Raw genomic sequence first — 25,343 nt, 5'->3', positions numbered from 1 at the left:
GAGACGAGAGGAAACATTCTGTGGAATAACAACTCTTGAGACACAGTGCATGCATGCAACAATGTCAGACTCCATTTCCAGAAAACAAGGATTTAAAAAGTGTAGGAGTGCTACGTTCAGTATTGATGGATTTAGCTTCACCATAGGTAAGAAACTGCTAATATCAGTAGTGTGTGCTTTTTAATTTTAATTTTTTGATAGAAGTGGGAGTTTGTCTTTGTTAATGCAGATTAATTGCTTTATTTAATTGAGGTACTGCTGTGACTTGGTTAGATCTGTACATTTCATATCTGTCTTTGCTTGAACTGAAACATTGTGATTCTATATTGTTGAGTCATAGCTTGTTTGCTGCCTTGATCTTAAAATAGCCTCGACTTTCAGCCCTTTGTAATTTGTTTTTGATCAGGTTGAGACGTTCCTCGAACAGTAACACCTTGCATGTATGTTTTTATAGATTGGAATCACATTGTGAAATAATCAAGTCAATGTTAAAACCTACACAATAGACTTAATTCTCTTGTACTGCTATGAAATTATTTTGAAAATAATTTGCCACAACCGCAACAAAATATATAGCATACTTTGTGGTAGAAATTGTGGAATTTCCTTCGTATGAGCCAAATGCATGTATTGATGAGTGCTTGCTCTATGGAAACCAGGAGAGATGGGAATTAACTGATGTGTGTGTTTGTGTCTGTTGTTAGGGTGCTGAGCTTAGGGAGTCATTATAACTAATGAAGGGCTTCAAAACTGAATGTAATCTTGCCATCACCGACGCTGAACTAAAACACTGTAGAGTGGAATGACATGTAGAAGATGACATTTTGAGAAATGACTACTCTGAATCAAAGAGGCAGAAGGGAATTTTCTTATTATAAATGGGGAATTCTTCTTGATAAAAAGTATATTTTGGGGGAAGATTTTATGCCATTCAAATACCTGCTCGCTTTGCAGTTGCTACAGCCACCAGCTTCAGAGGACTTGAATCAATTAATGCCTTCAATTAGTTTTAGGAAAAATTATCAAGCATTTCAGAACAAGAGTTTTGCTGTGTTCAGGCACATTTTGTGGAGGAAAACTTCTTTCACATGCGCTAACAAGTATGTGGGATAAATTGACACTTTGCTGCAAGACCATGCAGCCATTATGAATATATTAAACAACTTATTTACGGTATTTATTTAATTTATTTATTTTAATAGTGAAGCTTGCAGTCTCTGTTGCCAGGGAGATGTGCCATATACAGTCAGTGAACGTGGCAGCCTTCAAACTTGCCACACACACTCCTTTATTCTTGTCCACATCAACTTACTTGATTTTTATACTCTTCTATATCTTGTCTATTAATTGTGATAAAATGCAAGAAAGTAAATACCCCTTAACTGCATATATATATATATATATATATATATATATATATATATATATAATTGCATGACTTCAATAATTAACTGACGATTAATCACACATCTTTCCCTAATTTAATTATGGTTGCATTTTTTAGTCATTAATACAGTAATTTCATAACAATTCAATAAAACTAATTAAAATGGACGCCGTCTTGTCAGTTGGAGTGACCCCAAGCCACTTGATCTTTAGATGTGAGGCGTATTTTATTCAGCAACTCCAGAAAATAACTCTTAAGTGTAACAGTCATGCTCTTTCTTAGCTCGCTAGCAGCAGAGTGGCTCTGGCTCGGCTTGCAGTAAAGCGTGTCACTTTACAATCAATGCGCATCCGAGAACTAAACAAAATAAAACCATTTAACGTTGTTCAAGGGAGTCACTATAACACGATTTAGCAGTAAAGAGAGGGAGTTAGGGGTTAATGACCAATTTGGACGCTGCATTACGTGTTCTGTGCTGGTTGACAGGGATGTGATCCGGGGAGGACCATCACTTTAAAGTTGCCGTCATGGAGATAGCTGCCCCGACCAACCGGGCTGGATTTGGATGAGGACCCACTTCCACTTCCACTTGTATTTTACAATTTAAAAAATGTGCAGAAGTTCGCAAGTTACTTCATGTTAAAAATTAGATAGCTCTTAATATGAAAAGATAATTTATGTTTTGTTTTCAGTAAAGTTGAGTCATTTTACAATGTGCATCCGTATTGAACTAACAAAATAAAAACATTCAACGTTGTACAAAGAAGTCACTGTAACACAATTTAGCAGTAATAAATTAAATAACAATGCATATATTTGTGGGGACTGGGGTCAAGTTGTATTTTACAGTTTTTAAAATGTGCATAATTTCACAAATGAGTTCATGTTAAAAATGAATCAGCTCTTAATATGAAAAGAAAAATGCACTGAGTTGTCACCATTGTCTTACAAATGCAATTATGCCATGTAGTGACACAAAAATGACCAACACACTCCTCACAAACACTACTCCAATTCCAGTTCAATAACTCATTCCTAAAAGCACAAATTGTGTCCTGAGTTCTTAATCTCCTGTACTTAATTTGTTTTAATTTTCTCTTCCTATAAATGCACTCATAAATTGAAAAGACAGGCAGGTGATCGCTAATGTCATTCAATAACAAACCACTTATATTGTTTGTAAATATATGATCAATCAATGTTGCACAGTGGGATGTTATTTGGCTTGGTTTTGTGACTGTTGGGAAAAGGCTCATACCATACATCATTTCAATAAAATCATCTGTTAAACTATGCTTGGATGGATTCAGCATATCTATATTGAAGTCACCACAGACATAGTTAACCTTTTGTTTTGATGTGATAAATAATCTTTCCATATTTATCATAAACGCATCAATATATTCATACTTTTATTTTGTTTGTTTGTGGTTTTCTAATGTAAAAAATGGGCTCAACAAAGGTAGTTTTCCAAGTGATCTAATCAATCCTCTCCTAAAAGAAAAAAAAATTGAATAAGTCTTATATAATGCACGATCTGTAAGCTTCGTCACTGTATTTGCACATGAGATCTTGAGAGACTCTGTACGATGGTCTCGTTCTATCTCGATCTCACGCCGGTCGCCAGTCTCTTTAAGCTCCTGGCGATACTGATAGCACAAAAACATCAATCCATTCATCCAAAAGCAATGAAATAGTACGAAAAAAGTGCCTAGCTAGCTCCACAGGTCCACTCCTAGTATGTGTGTATGCGCGCTGCGTTTGTGAGTGCCGACTCAAACCTGTTTGCCATGAGACGCAAAAAGTGTCGTGAGTGAATATTACTGATATACAGTATGTAAACAAACGCACAAGCAAATGACCATTTATCGAGTGTGGGGGAAAAAAACTATCATGTCCGTTTGTTGTCATGACGTTTTTTCTTTGTGTGTGTGTTTTTTTATTTTTATTTACTGTCGATTGGCAAACTGATTTTGGCGCATTACTACCACCTGGTTTGGAGTGTGGATACTGCAATGAAGTTGCGTATTCATAATTTTGAGTGTATGTACCGAACCGTGGCGTTCGGGACCAATACAAAAACCGTTACACCTCTAGAAATTACTGATTCAAAAAATGCAACCATATTTCTATTACATTAACAGTTCTTCACACTTTTATGTAAGAAAAAATATTGTACACTTTATTATAAATTTAGCTACAAATTGAGATGTATAATGTGCGATTAATAGTCAGTTCATTATTGAAGTCATGCGATCAACTACGATTACACATTTTAATCAACTGACACCTTTAATATATATATATATATATATATATATATATACATATATATATATATACATATATATATATATTTGTGTGTGTGTAAATAAATGTTCTTTCCATTTAACATATCCATGATTCCATATGCATTTTTATTTATTAGTAATGGTGTTTCTGGATCGTGAGTTAATATTTGGAAATTAATATAATAGTTCATAATTCTTCAATAGTTGCAAATTGCTGTACTTCAATATGAGTTAACTTTTGCTCATCATGACTTTACAAACAAAAAACAAACCCTATTATAAAGTGTTACCAAAAAAAGAAAAGATAAATAGAACTTTGTCTTCATTTATTTTATATAACACTTTTGCCCATTAAAAAAAGTAAAAAAATCATCTCAAAATGTCAAACTTATCTGTTTAGATTATAGGAACACAACTTTAAATCATTAATACCTTGTTATTTTACACATGAACCATGTAAAAATAATAATGTTTCTGTCTCATATTGCACTTAAAATATGTGTTCCTAAATCCTAAACGGCTATATTAGACATTTTGAATTATTATTACTGTTTTTTTTATTTAATGGGAAAAGACGTTTTGCAAACTTAATGAAGACACTAAATCCTAATATATATATATATATATATATATATATATATATATATATATATATATATATATATATATATATATATATATATATATGTATTAAGGGATTGGATTAAGGTATCGCGTTAATATCACATTAACTTAAAGTGCCTTTAACGGCTCGATTAACGACCGCCCCTTATTTGGAAAGCCTCTACTGAAGGGAATTCCAGTGGCGACGCAGCAGAACCATCCATGTAAAAATTATCTAATAGAAATGCACTGTTCTACACTGGAGATAAAACACAAGGTTTAAGAGGCAGAATGTTACCGTGGAGGAGCCATTTGGACTGTGTTGCACTTGCACCTGCTCCCTGCTTTGACAGAATGCATTTGGTTAGCCATTAGCAATGAGCTTGGTTGCTCCAGCTCTTCAAGAGGTGTCCGTGGCACTCTCAAACCCTGTGAGAGCCAAATGAACGCTGTTTTGTCAGTTGGAGTGACCCCAAGCCTCTTGATCTTTAGATATGAGGCGTATTTTATTCAGCAACTCCAGAAAATAGCTCAAGTGTGACACACATAGTCGTGCTCTTTCTTTGCTCGCTTGCAGCAGACTGAGCAGAGCGGCTCTGGCTTGCAGTGTCACTTTACAATCAATGCGCATCCGAGAACTTAACAAAATAAAAGCATTCAACGTCGTTCAAAGGAATAATAATAATACATTTAATTTGTAATGCACTTTACATTTCAAAAGAAATCTCAAATTGGTACAGGGAAAAGTTAATACAAATTACAATAAATAAAACAGTTAAAAAAAAACATAAAATATAGCAGAAAAAAATTCATTAATAAGCGTTTTTAAAAAGAAAGGTCTTGAAGCCTTTTTTAAAAACTTCCACATTCTGTGGAGCCCTCAGGGTCTCTGGAAGGGCATTCCAGAGCCGCGGGGCGACTGGAAGGCCCTGTCGCCCATGGTAGAGAGTCTGGACCGAGGCTGGTTAAGACAGTCGGTGGAGGAGGAGGAGCGGAGGTGTCGTGTGGCATTGTGGAGGGTGATTCATTGAGGTATTCAGGGGCAGTTTGATGAATGCCTTTGTGTGTGCAGATTGTATAATGTATTCTGTATTGAATTGGCGACCAGTGGAGGGATTTTAGGACCGGGGTGATGCGATCATATCTTCACCTCCTCATCAGGACCTGGGCAGCACAGTTCTGGGTGTGCTGCAGTTTTTTTTGTTTTTTTTTTAAACTTTGTTTGTTTGGTTTCTAACCAAAATTGCAAAGCCATACATATCTATAACAACATAAAGTAAAAGATAAACTGTACAACTCTCCATAAAACATAGAACACAAAACAGTCTCCAATCACGTTAAAATATAAGACATGAATAAAGCCTTTTCAAACACTGATCAATTTTGTACCCACAAAATCAAAAGTATATAGCAAGAAAAATAATGACACAAAATGTTCATATACACATACATAAATAAAATTACACACAGAAAGGGAAATAAAGGAGATCCCTAAGCCAATGAATAAAAGCAGGTGGTCGGGGTGATTTCCATTTAAGTAAAATCAACCTCCTTGCTACAATAGTCATAAAAGATATACAATTTTTCTGGGAGGAACATAATGGAGTTGGACCTGAAAAAAACCCAAATAAAGCACTCAGAGAATTAGAGAAAATTCTTCAGCCAACCACATTTGATATCATGACAAACAAACACTTCAGTCCAAAAACTACTGAGCTGAGGGCATAACCAAAACATATGTATGAGATTTGCAGGAGATTGTTGGCACTTGACAGGGGAAATAGTACTATAGATTTTAGAGAGACAAGCTTTGGCGTAATAAACACGATGCACAATCTCACACTGTATAAGCGAATGTTTCGCACATATGGATGACTTGTGTACCCGTGTTAAAATATGTGACCAGAGCTCATCAGGAATAGCTTCTCCTATATCCTCCTCCCAGGGGGTCTTGGTCGAGTTTAAAGACTTTGAGCGGAGGCAAAAACATTGTCAATAAATAAGTCCTTAAAAGTCTGAATACCAAGGTTTGCCTAAACCACAAAAGTTTTGTCTATGATAATAGGCGCATACGGAGATAACATTTGTTACCAAAGTAGCGCCGAAATTGTGACCAGATTTTAAGTGAAGTTTTAACTATTTTATTCTTTGTATAAACATCTAGTGAAGATTGGATCGGTGAATATAACAGAGCCCTGAGTGAGACAGGCTTTGCAGAGTTTGCCTTCATAACTAACCAATCAGAAGGGGAGGGAATGCCACTTTGAAGCCAAGACATGAAAACTCTTAAAAATATTAGATGCCCAATAATAATATCTAAAATTAGGTAGAGCCATTCCCCCTAACAATTTAGGTCTTTGTAAGTGTTGCCTCGATAATGTAGGAACCTTCCCCTCCCAAGGAAAGTCTGAAAAAAGAGAATCCAGGCGACTGAAGAAGGAACTGGTCAAGAAAATTTGAACACATGGAAAAAGACACAAAAACCAGGGAATAACATTCATCTTCACACAGTTAATACGAGCCACCAAAGACAACTTAAGTAAGGACCAGCGTTCAAAATCCTCTTTAACTTTCAAAAGCAAGGGAGAGATGTTAGCCTTAAATAAATTCTCCGGATTATGTGTAATTTGGATTCCAAGATATGTAAAACTATGGACAGCTACTTTATAAGGAAAGCTAGACAAAGAGTTACATTGATAGTGAACAACTCGCTTTTACCCAAATTCAGTTTGTACCCTGACACCCGGCCAAAATTTGAAAGCAACTGCAAGATAGCAGGAATAGAAGTTTGCAAATGCGAAACAAATAAAAGTAAGTCATCAGCGTAAAGTGAAACCTTCGCTTCCAGACCATAACGCTGTATGCTATAAAACAGATATGACCACTCTACTCGGTCAAAAGCCTTTTCGGCATCGAGAGAAATTAAGGCTTCTTGAGTGCTATCGGAAGACTTATTGTAAATAATATTAGAAAGACGCCTAATATTAGAGAAATAATATCTATTTTGAACAAACCCAGTCTGGTCTGAATGAATTGCAGTGGTCAGAACAGGCTCAAGACAAAGAGCTAGCACTTTAGATAATAACTTGAAATCTACATTTAAAAGGCTAATAGGACGATAAAAGGAGCAAGAGACCGGGTCTTTGTCCTTTTTCAAGAGAAGAAGAATTCCGAGAGCAAAAGCCTCATTATACATGTATAAAAGTAACAGTGCAAGTTTTCCCCAAATTTTTTTGGGGGGGGAATTCTGAGGGGTACCCATCTGAGCCAGGACACTTGCCTCCCTGAAGAGACTGCACGGCTACATTAAGTTCCAACAGAGAAATAGGTGGTCCCAGGTTAACAGTAGTCTCCTGATCAACAATAGGTACATCCAAATTAGCGAAAAAGTTAACAAGGTCAGCATCCACCGGTTTAAATTCAGATGAGTACAAAGACCTATAAAATTCCTCAAAGGCAAGGTTAATCTGAGATGGATCCGTTGTCACACCTGTATCTGTTCGAACCTGGATAACTTGTCTTGAAGCAGACACTTGACGAATTTGGTGTGCCAGTAACTTGCTAGCCTTATCACCGTGTTCAAAAAACTGTGCCTTAGACTGCAACTAGAGTTCCGTAGTGCGATTGGTCATAAGCACATCAAATTCTGATTGTAGTAATAGGCACTCTTTGAATACATTTGGGGAAGCAGAGATGCATATATATCAAGTTGTGAAATTTGTTGCCTAAGATTAAACAATTTTTCATTTCTTAATTTATTCTCATAGTGAACGTAAGAAATTATCTCACCCCTAATGAAGGCCTTTAGTGATTCCGAAAGAAGTGAAGCAGAAATGCCTGGTGTTTTATTGATAGTCAAAAAGAAATCTATCTGTTTTGAAATGAAGGCAATGAAATTATAATTTGATAGCGGACGCTTGGAAAATAATGTACCCAGTTTAATATTCATTAAAAGTGGAGCATGATCAGAAAGAACAATAGCATCATATCTACACAAAGACACAAATGGTAAAAACCTATTAATAAGAAAGAGGTCAAGACGAGTGAATGTATGATGTACCGAAAAAAAAAAAAGTACTCCTTTTTTAAAGGATTTAGAAATCGCCATGCATCAGATACTGCAAACTCCTGCATAAAAAAATGAATGGGTTTGGCCAATCGAGAGGGCAACGCTGGCCTAGAAGAGGATCGATCCAATTTGGAATCAAGCCAACAATTAAAATCTCCCCCTAATATCAAATGATGTGCTGATATATCTGGCAGAAGCGAGAAGAAACGCCTAAAAAAACTTCATCGTCACAGTTAGGTGCATAGACATTCGCTAATGTAACATGTAGATTGTGAATTTGGCCTGTGATGATAACATATGTGCCACTGTGATCAGAGATAATCTGATGACAAACAAAAGGGACCAACTCTGATTCATAAAACTATCTGTAATATCTATAATAAATGGATAGCTTAAAAGAAAAAAATGGCAATTATGGTAATAAATAAATAAATAAATTAAAACATAAAAAGTACGCAAATCAAGTTCAATATACTGAAAATGCCCTTTTAACATTAGTAACTACTCATCATTCAGCATTAGAGTGCCATGTAATGACATAGAGATTGAAACATAAAATTAAAAAAATCCCATAACAAAAGGGGGAAGAAAAAAGAAAAAATATATAATAATAATAATCTTAACAGTTAACCATACCTCCAAGAGTTATAGCAATCCCATTTGAATGTTCCGTCAGTCTTAAATATGTCCATCACAGTCCAACTATTCAAATGGAGTCTGGAGCCACCACGCTCTTTATATTCTTCTCCACAAAATCCATGGCAAGTAATGGGTCCTCAAACTTCTGAATTTGACCATTTTGAAGTGTAATCCACAGCACAGCCGGGTAGAAAAGACCAAACCTAACACCTGGGCACGAGTGAAGCTCTTTTTTCACTTTGGCAAATGCGGACCGTTTCTTTGCAACTGCAGTAGTAAAGTCTGGAAAAATAGAAATCCTCTTCCCACTGTATTGAAGAGGAGACATTTCACCAGCCCTGCGCAGGATTTCGTTGCGTTGTTGAAACATATTGACTCTGACGAAAAAAAAGGCCGAGGAGGATTCCCGCCTGCAGGTTTAGCATGAAGGGTGCAGTGAGCTCGGTCCAAAACGGGTTTGTTGTCAAGCCAGAGTAACTCCTGAAGTAGTGTAGCCATAAAATCCATTGGGCGATCGTCCTCCGATCCCTCAGGAACACCAACCACACTTACATTATTCAGTCGAGAACGGCCTTCCAAGTCCTCACATTTTTTCGCTAGAAAGTCAGCGAGATTCATCAGCGTCCCAACAGTAGCCTCGAGGCTAGTTAGCTTCTCTTTGTGGTCATTAGCCGAGCGCTCAAGGTCCGCAATAGCTTGATCGTGTGACATAACTAGCTTCCAGCGGAGTTAGCGCACTTGTAATTTCCCTTTTCACAGCTTCGGATACAATTCCGGCGAATTTACTCACAAGGTCCGAACGCATGTCTCCCAGCATTGCGTCCATTCTCGCTAGCAGACGGCGACAGACGTGGCTTGCTGCGGTTCACTTTAGCAGCCTCCGATTTTCCTCGGCTCGCATTTTCAATGTCATCCATTTTGGAAATTTAGGGGAAAAAATAAATTTGAATTGCATACTTTGCATGCATTACATACTTTGTTGTAAGATGTAACACACCTGTCTCGTTCTGAGCATCGCTGCATCGATCGAAAGCGGGGTGCCTCCAGTCTCCAACCTCCAACCGCAGAACAAGCGCTGGCCCGGCCCGCACGCCTGCGGGGAACCTCGCGGATGCCGATGGTGAAGGACCCGTTCTCCCGCGTGATATTTGGTAGACATAGAACTGATTACCATGTAGATCTGGTAATAGAAAATACACAAATAGAAAGAATATATGAAATCAAATTTCTTGAAGTAATCTTGGACCATAAAATCTGCTGGAAATCTCATGTGAAACACATTGGCACAAAACTATCGAAGTGTACTGCATTATTGGGGAAAGTATAACACATTCTGGATTATAAATATTACATACCCTTTATTGTGTGCTATTTTTACCATATATAACATATTGTGTGGAGGTGTGGGGAAATACTTACAAAAGTAATTTACAACCATTGTGTAAGGAAGGCAATGCTGCCATCGAGCGGAGATGCTGGCACACACCACATACCGAATAAAAAATAAAAGTCACTCAAAAATAACCGAGGAGAACATTTTCTCCAAAAAGCAAAGTAGCAACTCTCACAGAAGATGGCGGCTGGTGCTGCACAATGTGCCCCAACTCCTTTTACAAGACTTAAACCTGAATTCTATCAGACTGTGGATGGTAAAGTAATTGTAGAGGACGAGCTCTTAAACTTCCTTGTTGTAAAATTTAGGACTTTGAGCCAAGATGAAATCGTCTTGTTGGCGGTAAACACATTTGACACCGAGTGGATTGAGGCATCTCAGAAAGTTTTATTTGAACTGTGTCCAACAACTCAGCGTAATATTTCGCACAAGGGAGCCCAAAAGGACGTTAATAACATCTAGAGTTGCCTGAAAATTTTAAATGAATGTGGGGAAAATGTCCCGCGATTTGTATCCCACTACTTGGATGACTTGCCCCCCGTGACTTTCTCAAACATGGATGTTTGCGGCTTGCTCAAGAGAATGGAGCAGATTGAGGCGGACGTATGTGCCATGCGTAGCACGCTAAAGGCCCAAACTAATGTGTGCGCGGATGTCCATGTGATCACGGCAAATGTGAGCCGCCGTGTGGAAAGTCTGGAGAGTGCTGGTGCTTTTGCGATCGTGCCATAATGGCGTGACTGCCTGGCTGTATGTGGACCAGCGGTGCTGGATGCTCTCTGGAAACAATCCTCTTGGACAGGATATAACATTTAATAAAATCTACAGATAATCAGTTTGGGTTTAAGGCTATGATGGGCTCAGAGATGTGTGTTTATGCATTAAAAGAGATTATTCAAAAATACAAACGGCAAAACTCATCAGTTTTTATGTGTTTCTTGGACGCTTCTAAAGCATTTGATAGGGTGAATCACCAAAAGCTGTTTATGAAGCTGATATACAAAGGTGTTCCCAAATACATTGTGCGCTTGTTGATTTACTGGTACAGTAAGCAAACTATGCAGGTTAAGTGGGGGATGCTGTGTCTGCCCCATTTAGGGTTAGCAATGGAGTCAGGCAGGGTGGGATTTTGTCCCCAATTTTTTTCAACCTGTATATGGATGATTTCTCAACAAGGCTTCGGACATGTAAAATTGGTTGTTTTGCTGGAAATTTGCTTGTGAATCATTTACTGTATGCTGACGATTTAGTTATGTTTAGCCCGAACTCTGCTGGCCTACAGCAGCTTATTAACATCTGTGCAGACTATGGTGAGCTGTTTGACATCAAGTACAACACGACTAAGAGTGTGATCATGATTTGTAGAACTAAGGAGGACAAGCACATGAACTATCCTGATTTTTATTTGTTAAATGTGAAATTAAATGTAACGTGTAAGGTGAAATATCTTGGACACATCATCACTGCCAATATGGCAGATGATGATGATATCTACAGGCAGTGTAGGATATTGTATGCCCAGGCTAATACACAACTGAGCAAGTTTGGTTCATGTTCTGATGATGTAAAGTTGTTCCTGCTTAAATCATTTTGTACGCCTTTGTATACAGCTCACCTTTGGCATAGTTATAAAAAAGCTAGTATGTATAGGCTTCAGGCGGCCTATAATGATGCTCTGCGAGTGCTTTTAAGAAGGCCACGATGGACTAGTGCAACTGAGATGTTTGTCTCTGCGCGAGTGAACATTTTGCAAGCTGTACTAAGAACTTTAATGTATAGTTTTATTGGTAGACTGAAAAAGTCTCAAAATGAAATTTGGGTGTCACTCACGAATATAGGATGGAGCGCAATTCGCCACCAGTCAAACATATGGAAACACTGGTATGCCTGTCTTCTTAATGTGTTATTTTTCTTAATCTTTGGATGTTTTTTTTGTGTGTGTGTGTGAGGGGGGGGGGGGGGGGGTGCTTGTTTTGTTTGTTCTTAAGAGTGGACCCTGAGTCTGGAATAAAATTGAAATTGAAATTGAAATTGAAATTTGAAATTGTAAGATTTAAAAAAAGGCAATAAGGATTATAAATAATGTTGGATATAATGACTGAGATATAGGTATAAACAAAGCTGAAAATAATTTTATGCAAAGTTTTGTATTTATACGAGTGATTGTCTTTTGTGGTATTATTTGTGTTATTCATTTATAAGGATAAAATTGGTATATTATGTTCATGTTTTCTTCACGTGGATTTATAACTGTTGGGATTGTACTTGTATAGGCTATAAGTTGTAAAAGGGTAGGAAATAAAAAAGTTTATACTTCTTCCTACTCCTTTTCCGAAGGTGTAAGTGCTTTGTGTTGTTAATGTTTTTTATTTATTTAATTAAATTTAATTTAAATTTTATTATTATTATTTTTTTGTATACATGTTCAAAATAAATTCATTCATCATAATCAGTAAAATATACCTAATTACATTTTCTAAATTTCTTCATTTCAGTTGCCAACGAGGCAGAGGACAACAAATGTCACCTACTGGCTCGCTTAGCGCGTATGTTGTTCTCTAAACTCACAAGTTTTCAAAGTGTGGGGCAGAGTAGTAGAAAGTGCTTCACCAATATTGCCTTCTCAATGTGTTATGCCTCATGATGATGCTTTGATATTGAAATATTTTTTTTCTGCGAATGCAACAGAGGTTTTGTCACGAAAACCCCTGTTACTTGGTCAGCAAATTTCAGTTTCTGACCTCACTAACTGTGTTTCGTTTAGAGCATTGATAGACAGCACATGTATCCAAACTTTGGATAATCATGGTGTTACTAGATTTATCCAATTTATGCTTCTCACATTTTCATACATTTTCTCTCTTACACTGCTGCACTTCTCAAAAGTCCTCTGCGTCCTGCTCTCCACACTCTGCCTTACACTTTTACTGTGAATACTGTAGCTTAAGGTCAATTTAAATGAAATATACCCAAATCATAATTGTGATACACAATTGAACATGTGTTTTGTTTTTCACTAATTATTCAGGATCACACTCTCAGAATGCGCTCTGCACGACCAAGGCAGTAACCTTTGGCATCCCTGACCAGAAAAACTTGGTGGCAATTAATGTTAACAGTTTAGAAGAAGTCCTGGCTGATGAACAACCTACCCCTGAAGCACCAGACGCAATGGAGAGAACTGCTATCAGGTCACTTAACACCCACCCACCCATGTCCATGATGATTATGTAATCATCCACCTGTACATACTTTACACTGCTTATAATGTGCAGACGATACACAGGGAACATACACTCCAACAGTTTGAGGTACTTTAATTATTATTATTAATAATAATAATGATAATAATAATATATTTTATTTGTAATGCACTTAACATTTCAAAGATCTTTCAATGTGCTTCAGAGTTTAAAAACAAAGTTAAAAAAATTAAGTTAAAATAAAAAAGCATGATTAAAAATGGGTATAAAAGCTAGTAAGCATTTTTAAAAGGAATGAGTTTTAGCCGCTTTTTGAAGGTCCCCAAATTTTGAGGAGCCCTCAGTGACTCAGGGAGTGCCTTCCAAAGTCGTGGTGCCACTTATTGGAAAGCCATGTCTCCCATGTTGGTGAGTTTAGTCCTGGGCTGGTGGAGGGAGTGGGTGCTGGAGGACTAAAGGCTCCTTGTGGAGGTGCGTGGACTGAGAAGCTTGCTAAATTATTACCATGGAGACATTGGTACGTAAGAAGGCAACGTTTGTAGTGTCTTCAGTAGTGGATAGGGAGCCAACGCAGGGTCTGGAAAATAGGTGCCATGTGGTCGTATTTATTTATTTATTTATTTATTTATTCATTCGGTAATGTTACCGATTCAACATGTATCATCATTGCTCTCTCTCTTTTTTTCTCTTTTTTTTTTTTGTATGTGCATGAGGATGTGCATGTGCGGGTGTGTGTGCATATATGCGTGCGTGTGAGTGTGTACTCATTAATTCACCTAAAACCTATTAAAAATCCTATACCATTCACCTAAACCGAATACTTCAGAATCCAGATAGAGTCGTGAGGTTGTCAGGAGACCCGAGGAAGGATCAAAGAAAAGAAAGAAAAGTGAAATCCAGCACCGACCAGACATCACCTACTACCCACCGGGTTACCAACCAGAATCTTTCACCAACCCCAGACACATCTAAATTCCAACAAATTAGGGAGACCTCAAGAGACCTGTCACAATGGGGTGGAGGACCCAAATGCAGGGAGGCAGGAGAACCACGGCAGGGATGCATGTAATACTGTACACAACTTATTTAACAAAAACACTAACAGGGGTACTGGGTAAAACTCTAAATAAACAAAACCAACAAAGATCGGAAAAGACCAAAAATCAAACTAACAACAAAACACAAGAGTGGTGACAGCGACAATGATCCAACCCAAACTGAAAGAAACCAGGAAACTAAATACAAGCCAACTGACGAGACAACGAGAGACACCTGGACAAGACACAAGTGGCTGGGGGAGATGAATTGATGACACAAGGGAACAGGATGACGAGTACAGGTGCAAACAAAACCTAGCAAGCAAGACAGGACACAAATCATAAGTAGACCAAAGGAAAGACTGAGGAAAGGAAGGAAGGATAGATGTAGCAGAGTGAGATCCACAGACATCAGCCTCCACCGATTCAACGGCCAGAGGAAAAAGCAGATTGTGCTTGAATTTCGGTAGATGCTGGTGTGGTGGATCTGGCATGCATGAAAACCTACACCAAAGAGGGGAGCCGTCGACCCCTGCCAGGACAGAGCAAGCACAACCCCCTAGGGTCCCCCAGGCCACGGCAGCACCAAGGCACAACCCCCGGGCTCCGCAGGGGCCACTGGTCGGAGAGGAAACCCAGGAGCCCTCACCCTAACACAAACCACGCCCCAAGCCCAACGCAGCAGAACGGGGCATGGCAGGCCCACCAGGCACCCCACCGGCCCACAGCCCCCTCTCCCCCCACGACGCCCCACGACCCGCCACCCACCAAAACCCAGCCCCCGCCGGCTCCAGGCCCGCAAACCCCCATTTACCTGGATTACCATCCTATAACTTCATTCATGCGAACAACGAGAGACGAACAACCATCCACACTCACAATCACACCTATGGACAATTTGGAGTGTACAATTAACCTGCCACGCATGTCTTTGGAAATGTGGGAGGAAACCGGAGTACCCGGAAAAAAAAACACGCAAGCATGGGGAGAACATGCAAACCCAGGAAGGCCGAAGCCTGGACTCCATTTCACATCCTCTGCACTGGGAGGCGGACGTGCTAACCAGTCGTCCACCGTGGCGCCCCACTAGAAGCTTCTAATTGATATTTTTTTGTACTTGTAAAACAATAAAAACAGATATAACAAAAACTAATTATACACAGACATGCACAATTTGTCTCAATGTGAATGGAAGTAAAATGATAAAATACATTACAGGTTACGATGTCTGGTAAAGCAGCTTGAGAGAGGGGAGGCATCAATGGCGGATCTGAAGAAAAATCTGGAGAATGCTGCATCAGTTCTTGAATCTTTCTACTTTCAAGATACAAGGCAAGTTGTTTTCATCAAAAACATAAATGTATCATTTAGAGTAAATCATAAAAATTACTACAATCTTCCCCTTTTTTTCTTGTGTAACTTTGCAGAAGAAAACACTTTCAAAAAAGGCACTTTGCTAAATATTATTCTAGTTACAGTTGTGTCAATTTTACAATCTCCTCAAAATAAATCAACTTCTTCTGGTCTCTTCAGTACCACTGTCGCTAAGCCATAGATCATGTCCAAGACACTTTCGTCAATCCATTTCAACCAACTTGGATCAATTTCTCCACCTCTGTACCACAGTCACAATTGTTTTGGACTGTTGACCCCAAAGGCTTTATTTTCGTAGACTGGCACACGTGGGCTCGGCATAAAAACAGGTGCATCTCAATTTTCGTGGTGGAACAACACAATTCTGCGCTGTCTTGCCTCTTTCTGAGCATTTCAATGACACAGCTGTTGCGCCTCCAACGCGGGTCCCCAGGGGCCCCAAGCAAGAAGGGATTGGGGCCCCGGCAGATGGGGTGTTGATGGAGGGTTGGCACGGGGCAGGACAGACAACCATTTGTCGGATACATGTTGTTTAATTTTAAAATTGCACATTTGCATCTTAAAGAATCAACATTAATTGTGCGTCATTCAAATGACTTGTTAAAACAAAATAAAAACAGGAATACAATAGTAAAGTACACATCTAAAAAAATTTTAACAAACAATGACCCAAAAATAAAATAAACAAAACAAACCACATGAATAAAATAGCACATGAAGATTTATAAAATGTACAACTGTGCAATGGTACAACCGTGCAAAAGTCAAAACTTTGAACCAACGATAAAATAATGTATATACATAACATAAATGCTGTAAACAATATGTTTATCCATTGCAGTATGTAGCCGGGTCTGCTATACATGCAACATTATGTTTATTAAGGCAAATATTCCATAATGTGTAAATAATAAAATACTACATACTTACCTCGGTCGTCACTTGTTTATACAGCATGATAATGGTGTCATTTAAACCCTATTCCTGTTTTGTGGGCTCCAACAGACCACAGGCAGTTTATTTTTGTATATACTGTATATATATTTCTTCTTATTTGAGATTTCAAGTCCATACTTTATGTAATCCTCACCCAACCTATTGGTAACACATGGGGTGGCTTGAAATTGAATTCAGTATAGTGGTTTCTCAGTTAAATTAATAAGAGAGTAGAAATTAGGGATGGACCGATCCGATCCACTAGATCGGTATAGAGTCCGATCCAGGCCAAAATGAATCGACTGTTTTTGATTAGAAAAAAAAATCGGATCCAATCCATGAGCCCAAACTATACATATATATATATGTATATATATATATACATAATATATACTACATATATCCTCAAATTCACATTGCACGGCATGCCATCAATCACACAGACGAGCTTACCGCCATGGTGCAGTGTGTGTGTATTTCATCTCCGTTGTTGGCGAGTTCTTCTTCGGGTCCGGTGACTCTGTGCCTGGAGGAATTACCCCGTGTTTGACGAGCTTCAATCGAGCCTCAGTCAACAGCACACTTTAATCAAGTGACCTCATAGTTGGGTGAGTTATACTCTAAACATTAAAAAAACATCTACCTGCAACATTAAGGCAGCTTACAACTAAATTGAGGGTAAAACCAAATGGCAATCACCAGCTAACATTAGCGTGCAGTATGCATTGGAGCGTTGCAGAAATAATCAGCCCAAGCTCTGCCACGTATACTAACTCGAGTCGCTGGAGCCTTATTCCAGTTGTTTTCGCTCTGAAATATTACTGACGGCCGTTAACCATGCCAGGACAACAAAACACGCTAAACGGCACGTAGCTTACAAAAAGTCTCCTGTTGCCTCCCCGATCCTTCAAGACTATGAGAAACCACAGGACCCATTTACCAAACTCAGCGAGCATGTATTCTCGTCTGCTACAACGGACACAACACTGCAGGCACATTGCTTGAATAGGCAAGAACGGTTTTTGAGTTCATACTGTACCTGGCTCCTAATACTAATCTAGACTTGGCAACAAAAGTTTTATTTTTATTTACAGGCTACAATTTGTCAATACTCATTTACACTTGTGCAAATGTATTTAGGTTTTAATACTTGTTAAAAAATAACTTTAAAATTAAATTAATTCATATTTAAGTTAAAAGATTTTTCATGATTTCTCTGTGCCCCTACCAAATGATGTGTTTGCTTGAAAACAAACAAGTGATAGATGAAAACAAAGTGCAGAAAAAATGGCATGTGCCGTGTCAAATGTTTTTTAGTTTATGCCCCTGGCCATTAAACAAAAAAATGGATGGATACAGTTTGGGCACTGTTACGGGGTTCGAGTTGGCACTCACAAATAAGTATGGCGTAGCCGAAAGGTCCAATGTGATTTTCCAGTTAATTCAAGTACAAAGTTCTTTCTTTGCATACAAAAAGTGTGATCATCTCCATACCAAATCCCAACTCACACCGATGTTGGCCCCTTTTAACCACCCAGGCTCCTCCCCTAAGCCAATTAATTCTTAAAATATAGTTTTTCTTCATCAAAACCATATTCCAATCATCAACAGTGGTATCAATAATTATAGAAAAATATAATTGCCCAACCTGGCATATTCCTGCACCCTTAGACTGCTCAGTAGAACAAAAAGAAAATAATTTTGTTGTAAAACCCGGTATTTTGCTGTGACGTCACAACAACGTCACTATGGCAATACGGGAGTACCAAAAACACTCGGTTTGACAGTATATGCACATAAATGTGGGGTGGATGCTGGGGAAAAGTTTGTGCGACACGAGAACAATGACGTGAACGGTGATTAGCAACAGGGCTAGCTTGGCCCCAATATTCCCAGATGTCCGGCGGAACGTGTGGAGAAACGGGATGGAGTCGGACAAACGTGAAACAGCATATGTGGAAAACAGGTCCATGGTGTGCGTGTGTGCAAATGTGTGTGTGGATTTAGGTTGGTAGCAGTGGCCTTCCTACAGCACCTGACGGAGCCACTCCGTCACAAACACCCCTAATATATATCTGGCTGTAGTCATGTCTGCTGTTTTAATTCAAAGCCACACCAGTTACACATGACTTAAGTGTGTTTTTTTCCTTCATTTTGTAGGGGACCAGAATGGTTGTTGTACAGTAAACATGTTTTTTAGATGTCAGGATCAAGCAGATGCATGTTTAATCATTAACTTTTCGGATGACAAAAAGAGTCGGATTGGTATAGGATCGGTATCAGCCGATCCTTAAGGCTGCAGTATCGATATCGGTATTGGATAGGAAAAAGTGGTATTGAGTAGTAATGTGTCTGTTGATGATCTATAATTAATATAGATTTTATTTTTACTTTACTTTTTTTCAGGCAGGATCACTGTTTCCACTGGGGAAAGAAGTCTCTTTGCAACTAAAGTTTATAAATACATACAGTCCTGCTCACTGTTATTGGCACCCCTTTATTTTTTTGCATGATCTCTACAATATCTTCAGAAATAAATGGAAATGTACCAAATTTATATCATCAGGACCAAAGTAATTCAACAAAAGAAATTGTTTTTCAACTTACATAATGTAATTCAAAAGAAGAAATAGAAAACACTGTATCTGCAGCAATAATGGCACCCCTCTTTGATATTTGGTTGCACACCCTTTGGCAGTGATGACAGCTTCCAAACGTTTCTTGTAGCCATCCCTGATTTTCTTGCACTTCTTGGCTGGTATTTTCCCCCACTCTTCCTTTGCTCAATTGTTCAAGCTCTTGAATATTTGCGGGTTTCTTTTCGCAATGGCACTTTTCAGCTCATATAAATGATTTGCAATCGGATTGAGATCAGGAGTCATTGCTGGCCATTTCGAAACAGTATTTTTTTTCCTTTTTACCATTCCTTTGTGCTTTTGGATGTGGGCTTTAGGTCTTTGTCTTGCTGGAGGACCCATAACCCCCTAGAATGTCTTGATAATTCTCTGATTTCATGATTCCTGTGATATGATTAAGGTCCAGTACCAGATGTAGCGAAGCAGCCCCACAGAATTATTGATCCTCCGCCATGCTTAACTGTAGGGAGGGTGTTCTTTTCCTTGGAAGCTTCATTGCGATGTCTGTAAACAAACTGTTAGCGTGCATTGTCGAAAAGCTCTATTTTTGTTTCATCCGTTTACAGAACATTTTCCCAAAAGAATTGTGATTTGTCCAGGTACTTTTGGCAAAGGTAAGCCATTATTTTTTATGTCTGTCTCAGGAATGGTCTTCACCCATGCAGCCCTGTTTTTGGTTCAGTGTGTGGTGTATGGTACTTCTTGAAACCATGATCCCAGACTGTTCCAGGTTTGCTTTCAGGTCTTTGGATGTTTAACGGGGTGTTTATTCCACCATTCGCACCAACCGTCAAAGGCTGCTGTCATCAATTTCTCTCTTCCCCCCACATCCTTGGAGATTCTTGGCAGTTCCGTGCTTGTCAAGCTTCTTACTAACATTACGCACTGCTGAAACAGGGCTACCAAAGTCTTTGGAGATGGCTCTATACCAGGGGGGCTCAAGTTCGGTCCTCGAGAGCCCCTATCCAGCCTGTTTTCCATGTTTCTCTCCACTAATACACCTAATTCATGATCAGGATCGTTATCAGGCTTCTGCAAAGCTTGCTGATTAGCTGATCATTAGATTCAGCTGTGCTGCAGGAGGGAAACATGGAAAACAGGCTGGATAGGGGCTCTTGAGGACCAAACTTGAGCACCCCTGCTCTATACCCTTTGGAGGTCTTGCGAATTATGGCACTTCTGATGTCCTCAGACAGCTCCTTTGTTTGCACAATTGTGACAAAGGAAAAGGGGATAAAAGGTCGCTTTTTAAAACATCAAAGTCATCATTCATTGGTTACTTCATGTCAATTGTGATTTACCAAAGGTGAGTCACAATGGTGTTTCTGTACTGATTTACATGAAAGGGTGCCAATACCAGTGACAGAGCACATTTTAAGTTTTCTATTATTTCCGCCAAATTCTTTATTGTTTTAAATCATTTTTTAATCATTTGGTCTTTCAGATAAAACACAAGTTCTCCATAAAAAAATAAAAAGTTTTACTTGATTCATTTTTTGGGGGGAAGATATTCCACATTATGTACTTTACCTTCATGGGTGCCACTATTGGTGAGCAGGACTGTACAGGCGCAGTGTGAATTTCTTAACTCTTTGACTGCCAGACGTTTTCAGAAAAGGGATACCGTCAGTGCCAGCCGATTTAAGCATTTTGACTGATCTTTCAAGGTCCACAGAAAATGTTCTGTTTGGACTATGGAAACACACATACTACCAAATGAAAGATTGGACTTTCATCTTTCATCAGAGTTTGTTTCTACCTTATTCCGTTCTTTAGTAATCAACAATAGAAAATGGTTAGTTTCACCCGATTTCGCTTGTTTTGGACCCAAATACGGAGAAATCAAGCTTTTAGTGAAACGATATTATTTCATGCACTCTAGTGAATTTGACACTTCTTTTTGTCCATGAATGATGCCACAAACACCTAAATAGTGCTTTACTTCTATAAAACACTACCACCAAGAATGAAAAAGTGTTTTTTGATAGCAAAATACGTTTATTTACATTCAACAGTGTAACAATTTGACAACAATTTGGCAAACTATTTAAAAATGTGTGCAACTGTGGTGCTATTTACAAATATGTGGATGTTTCAACGACAGTTTTTCTTTGTGTAACACTCTCCTGCGTGCAAGGAGACGCAACAGCATTTGCACAACAGATTGCCTCTTCGCGTGCTCCACTTTCTTGCAGGCCGTTTTTTCCGGGGAATAGCAAGTATATACTGCAGTGTGTGTTGCCATCAAGTCTAATATCAGGATCATGCTACGGTTACGTTACGGTGGTGTTACGTCTGGCTTCCTCATGTCCTTCAGTTGCTATACCGGGTGGTAAGAGATGTTCTGATCCATCTTATCCACTCCATTCATGGTGGCATCGTAGTCCAGAAACAGTGTCTTCTCCGTGATCAGACTGTACCCGCTCCTCCGATGAATATGCATTGGACTCGGGGTACTCTTCATTGTCCGACAAAATGTCCGCATGTGCAGCTCCGGCGTTAGCAGAGCTAGCCGGTGATGCTTTATGACGTGAGAATAAAGGCCGGTCCAACTGTGGCGTCCAACTGTGGCGTCAACCTCGGGATTCACCATCATCATCAATGTGCATTGGTCTCTCCATCGCCCGATCGAATGTCCGATTGTGTAGAAGTACCCGGTCGGTTATTGTGCGCGTTTTCCGGCGTTAGCAGCGCTAGCCGCGCTTAGCCGGTGAGGCTTACTACGTGATCATAACGGTCGCGTCAAGGCTTCCAACTTTGGCGTCAAGCTCGGAGTCATCATCATCGTCGACATCAATGCGCTTTTTAGTATTGATCGATGCTTTCCGTCTTTGAAAAAAATGCTCAAGCGTGAGCTGCTTGCAACCGGTTGCTTCATCAGCAATTGTGGCTTCATCAGCCATTTTCTCCTCAACACTCTAGCTCCGCCTCACGTCTTCTACTGACACCCACGGTGGGCGGCCCATCCAACCTTGTGCAAAGAGTCATCGCTGCCATCTAGGGGCCAAAACGAGTCATTATACTAACCAGATCTGCTTGATACTTTCAGCACAGCTGCCCAAGGCTTTCTTCCACCCGTTTCCAAAAAAAACAAAAAAAAACATAGTGAACGTCTTTTAACGTCCTCGGCGCCCTTCCGTAGGTTTATGCTAAACGTTTTATAACGTTTATGGCGGTCAAAGAGTTAACGGGGTCTCGAAAAAAATAACTTTTCGAGAATTTTGCACATGTTCAAAATGCCCTTGCGACAATGGTATGTATGACTAATTACGAGCACAAGTGCGAAACAAATGCGACCTATTCTGAACTCTGTCACACATTGACGAAACGCAACATTCACAACGTTTGGCAACATTCACAGCTCAGTGGGATAGAGACTTTAAAACACTGTCAAGATTACCACTGTTATGCCTATCATATTTTTCTGTCTTCATACAAATAAGTCATGAAGTCAGTGTTGCAATTAGTCCTCTCTTACTATCTCTTCAGACATCTGGTGGACCAAGCTGATGAGTTGAGTGAAATTCATTCGGACACAGTGCCATCAGAGGTTCGTGACTGGCTGGCTTCAACATTTACCCGGCAGAGGTGCCACGTGGTTCGTCGATTCGAAGACAAACCTCGCTTTCGCAGCATCGTCTATGCAGTACAGGCTGGCATCTTTGTGGAGAGGTTTGATTTGTTTGATTTATTTGAACTGGATTTATCTAGTAGGTATGTATCAACTTCAAGGTCACGAGCCACGTGTCAAACCAAACCGATTTGATTTGTATAGTCCTTAAACACAAGAGTTTGAAAGGACATCACAATCCAACAGTTGACAGAGATCAGTGAAATTTCCAGGTCTAAACCCTCAATCTTGGGAAACGAAACAGTCAAAAAGACATTTGGGGAAAAAAGAAGAAACCTTGAGACGAGACCACAGACCCCTTCTAGGGTGACCAGACTTCAATGGATGCACAATATTTATCACATCCCTGCCAACACACCCATGTGAGGCCCGTGTGGGTTTGATATGGGCTCTTGAATAGGTCCCATCTGGGCTGCCCAGCTGAGTCACAGTCAATTTTGTCCAGGGATTTCATGGTGGCCCCATGTGGGTAAGCCCAGCTGGGCTCAAGGTGGGCCTTATATGGGCCCTAGCTAAGACTGGCATGGGCATGGAATGGGCTGGTGAATGGGCCCCATTTGGGCTGCCCAGCCGGGGCCCAGTTAAAAGCTGACTCCTAAAAAATTATTGCCATGATGACAGGGATTTGAACCAGGGTACCATGGAACCAAAGTCAGACACCCTATAACTACTGAGCTATACAGCCACATGATAATGTAGATGTTATAAATACATATAACTGTCATTTAACATCAGTCCACTGATCAAAATTTTAACAGTCCAGTTTTTGCTTGGAAGGCGCTTCTGTAAATTAAGTTGACTTCTAGTGCCCAAATTTCTTTTGTTCGAATGTCAGTTTTTCAGTGGAAAGCACTTCCAGTCCCCGTGCCTGCATTCAATTCCTTTGACTGCACTGCACTTGCACTGCCACTGCCCTGCCCCACCCCTCACCATTGTTGCCACTGTCTACCGCCCGCCTAAATCACACAGTGACTTTCTGAATGACTACTCACCCAGCTATCCACTCGCTCTCTCCCAATGTACTCCTTTTCTGAGACTTCAATATTTACATTGAAAATAACAATCTAGCCCTCGCCAGAGACTTTCTATCATGCCTGGACAGCTTTGGTTTTGATCAATTTGCTGACTTTCCTACTCACTCCAAAGGCCATATTTTGGATATTATCTGTTGTTCTTACACCCTCCAACTGTTCTACTGATAAACTCAATATCACTGACCATTTCCTTCTTACGTTCAACATCACCCACTGCTTATCTGCCATTAAGTATCCCCGCACAATTTCCTTCCGGAATATAAAGCACATTGATACTGAAACATTGCTCCAACATCGACCAAATCATTATCCCTGATGACCCCTCCAAGCCCAACTCGCTTGCAACCCAGTAACACTGATCTTACCAGCATCCTCAACTCTCTTGACAACTTCAATGTCTCTACATGAAAACTGGGCTCTTAACTAGGGGTGTCCCGATCCGATATTGGTAGTGGACGTCAGTCTGATATCAGCCAAAAAAAACTGTATCGGATTCTGATCTGATCTGCGGTTTTTAAAAGTGAAAAAGGACCATTCTTCTGCTCAATGCAACCCGCGTCATAAAATATCATGGTAAAGGAAGTTGGGCCCTCTGCCACCTCGCCGGTCAGGATCGGGTAAGTAAATACCCGTTAAGTCAACAAGTTAAACTAAAAAAGCGGGTCAACACAAATGTAAAGTATTTATATTTAGTAGGGATGTACTGAAAGGAGTTTTTTGGGCCGAAACCAAAAACCGAAAATGAGAAATGCTTGGCCGAAAACCGAAACTATTATAATAATTAATTACAATTATAATATTATTATTAAATATTTAGGCCTATTTAGCACGGGCATTTAGCACGGGCATTTAGCGCGGGCATTTTAACAAAGCACAATATAAATTGAAATGCGTCCACACCACAGACATCAGAGACATGTTGGCGAATGGTACATTAAACACCAAACTCGGGGTGAGCAACTGAGCATTTTCTGGCGGTGCAATTGCACTTTATAGTAATGTACAGTGGGCACGGATGCGTGCGGTGCGGTGCGGATGACGCATTTGTATGCTATTTGGAGCGGGACACGGTGCGGAGCACTTTAAATCAGCACATTCACATATTCACCA

The 25,343-nt window shown here is 39.5% G+C and overlaps 1 protein-coding gene across 1 annotated transcript in view; it reads left to right on the top strand.

The window, feature by feature from the left end:
- The window catches only part of LOC147155501 (dual specificity calcium/calmodulin-dependent 3',5'-cyclic nucleotide phosphodiesterase 1C-like), a 100,432-nt gene continuing 75,089 nt past the window's right edge, over window positions 1-25,343 (top strand). Inside the window, 5 exon segments of the mRNA XM_086066414.1 lie at window positions 1-146; window positions 12,878-12,928; window positions 13,411-13,573; window positions 15,841-15,954; window positions 23,058-23,240. Coding sequence (XP_085922540.1) covers window positions 50-146; window positions 12,878-12,928; window positions 13,411-13,573; window positions 15,841-15,954; window positions 23,058-23,240 — 608 coding nt within the window. The 5' untranslated portion in view covers window positions 1-49.

This window comes from Leptonotus elevatus, chromosome 21, assembly GCF_054856555.1.
Source record: "Leptonotus elevatus isolate MCC_2025b chromosome 21, RoL_Lele_1.0, whole genome shotgun sequence".
In the NCBI taxonomy this organism is placed as follows: Eukaryota; Metazoa; Chordata; class Actinopteri; order Syngnathiformes; family Syngnathidae; genus Leptonotus; species Leptonotus elevatus.
The sequence above is the reverse complement of the archived record's forward strand: the minus strand, read 5'-3'. Positions and strand labels throughout refer to the sequence as shown.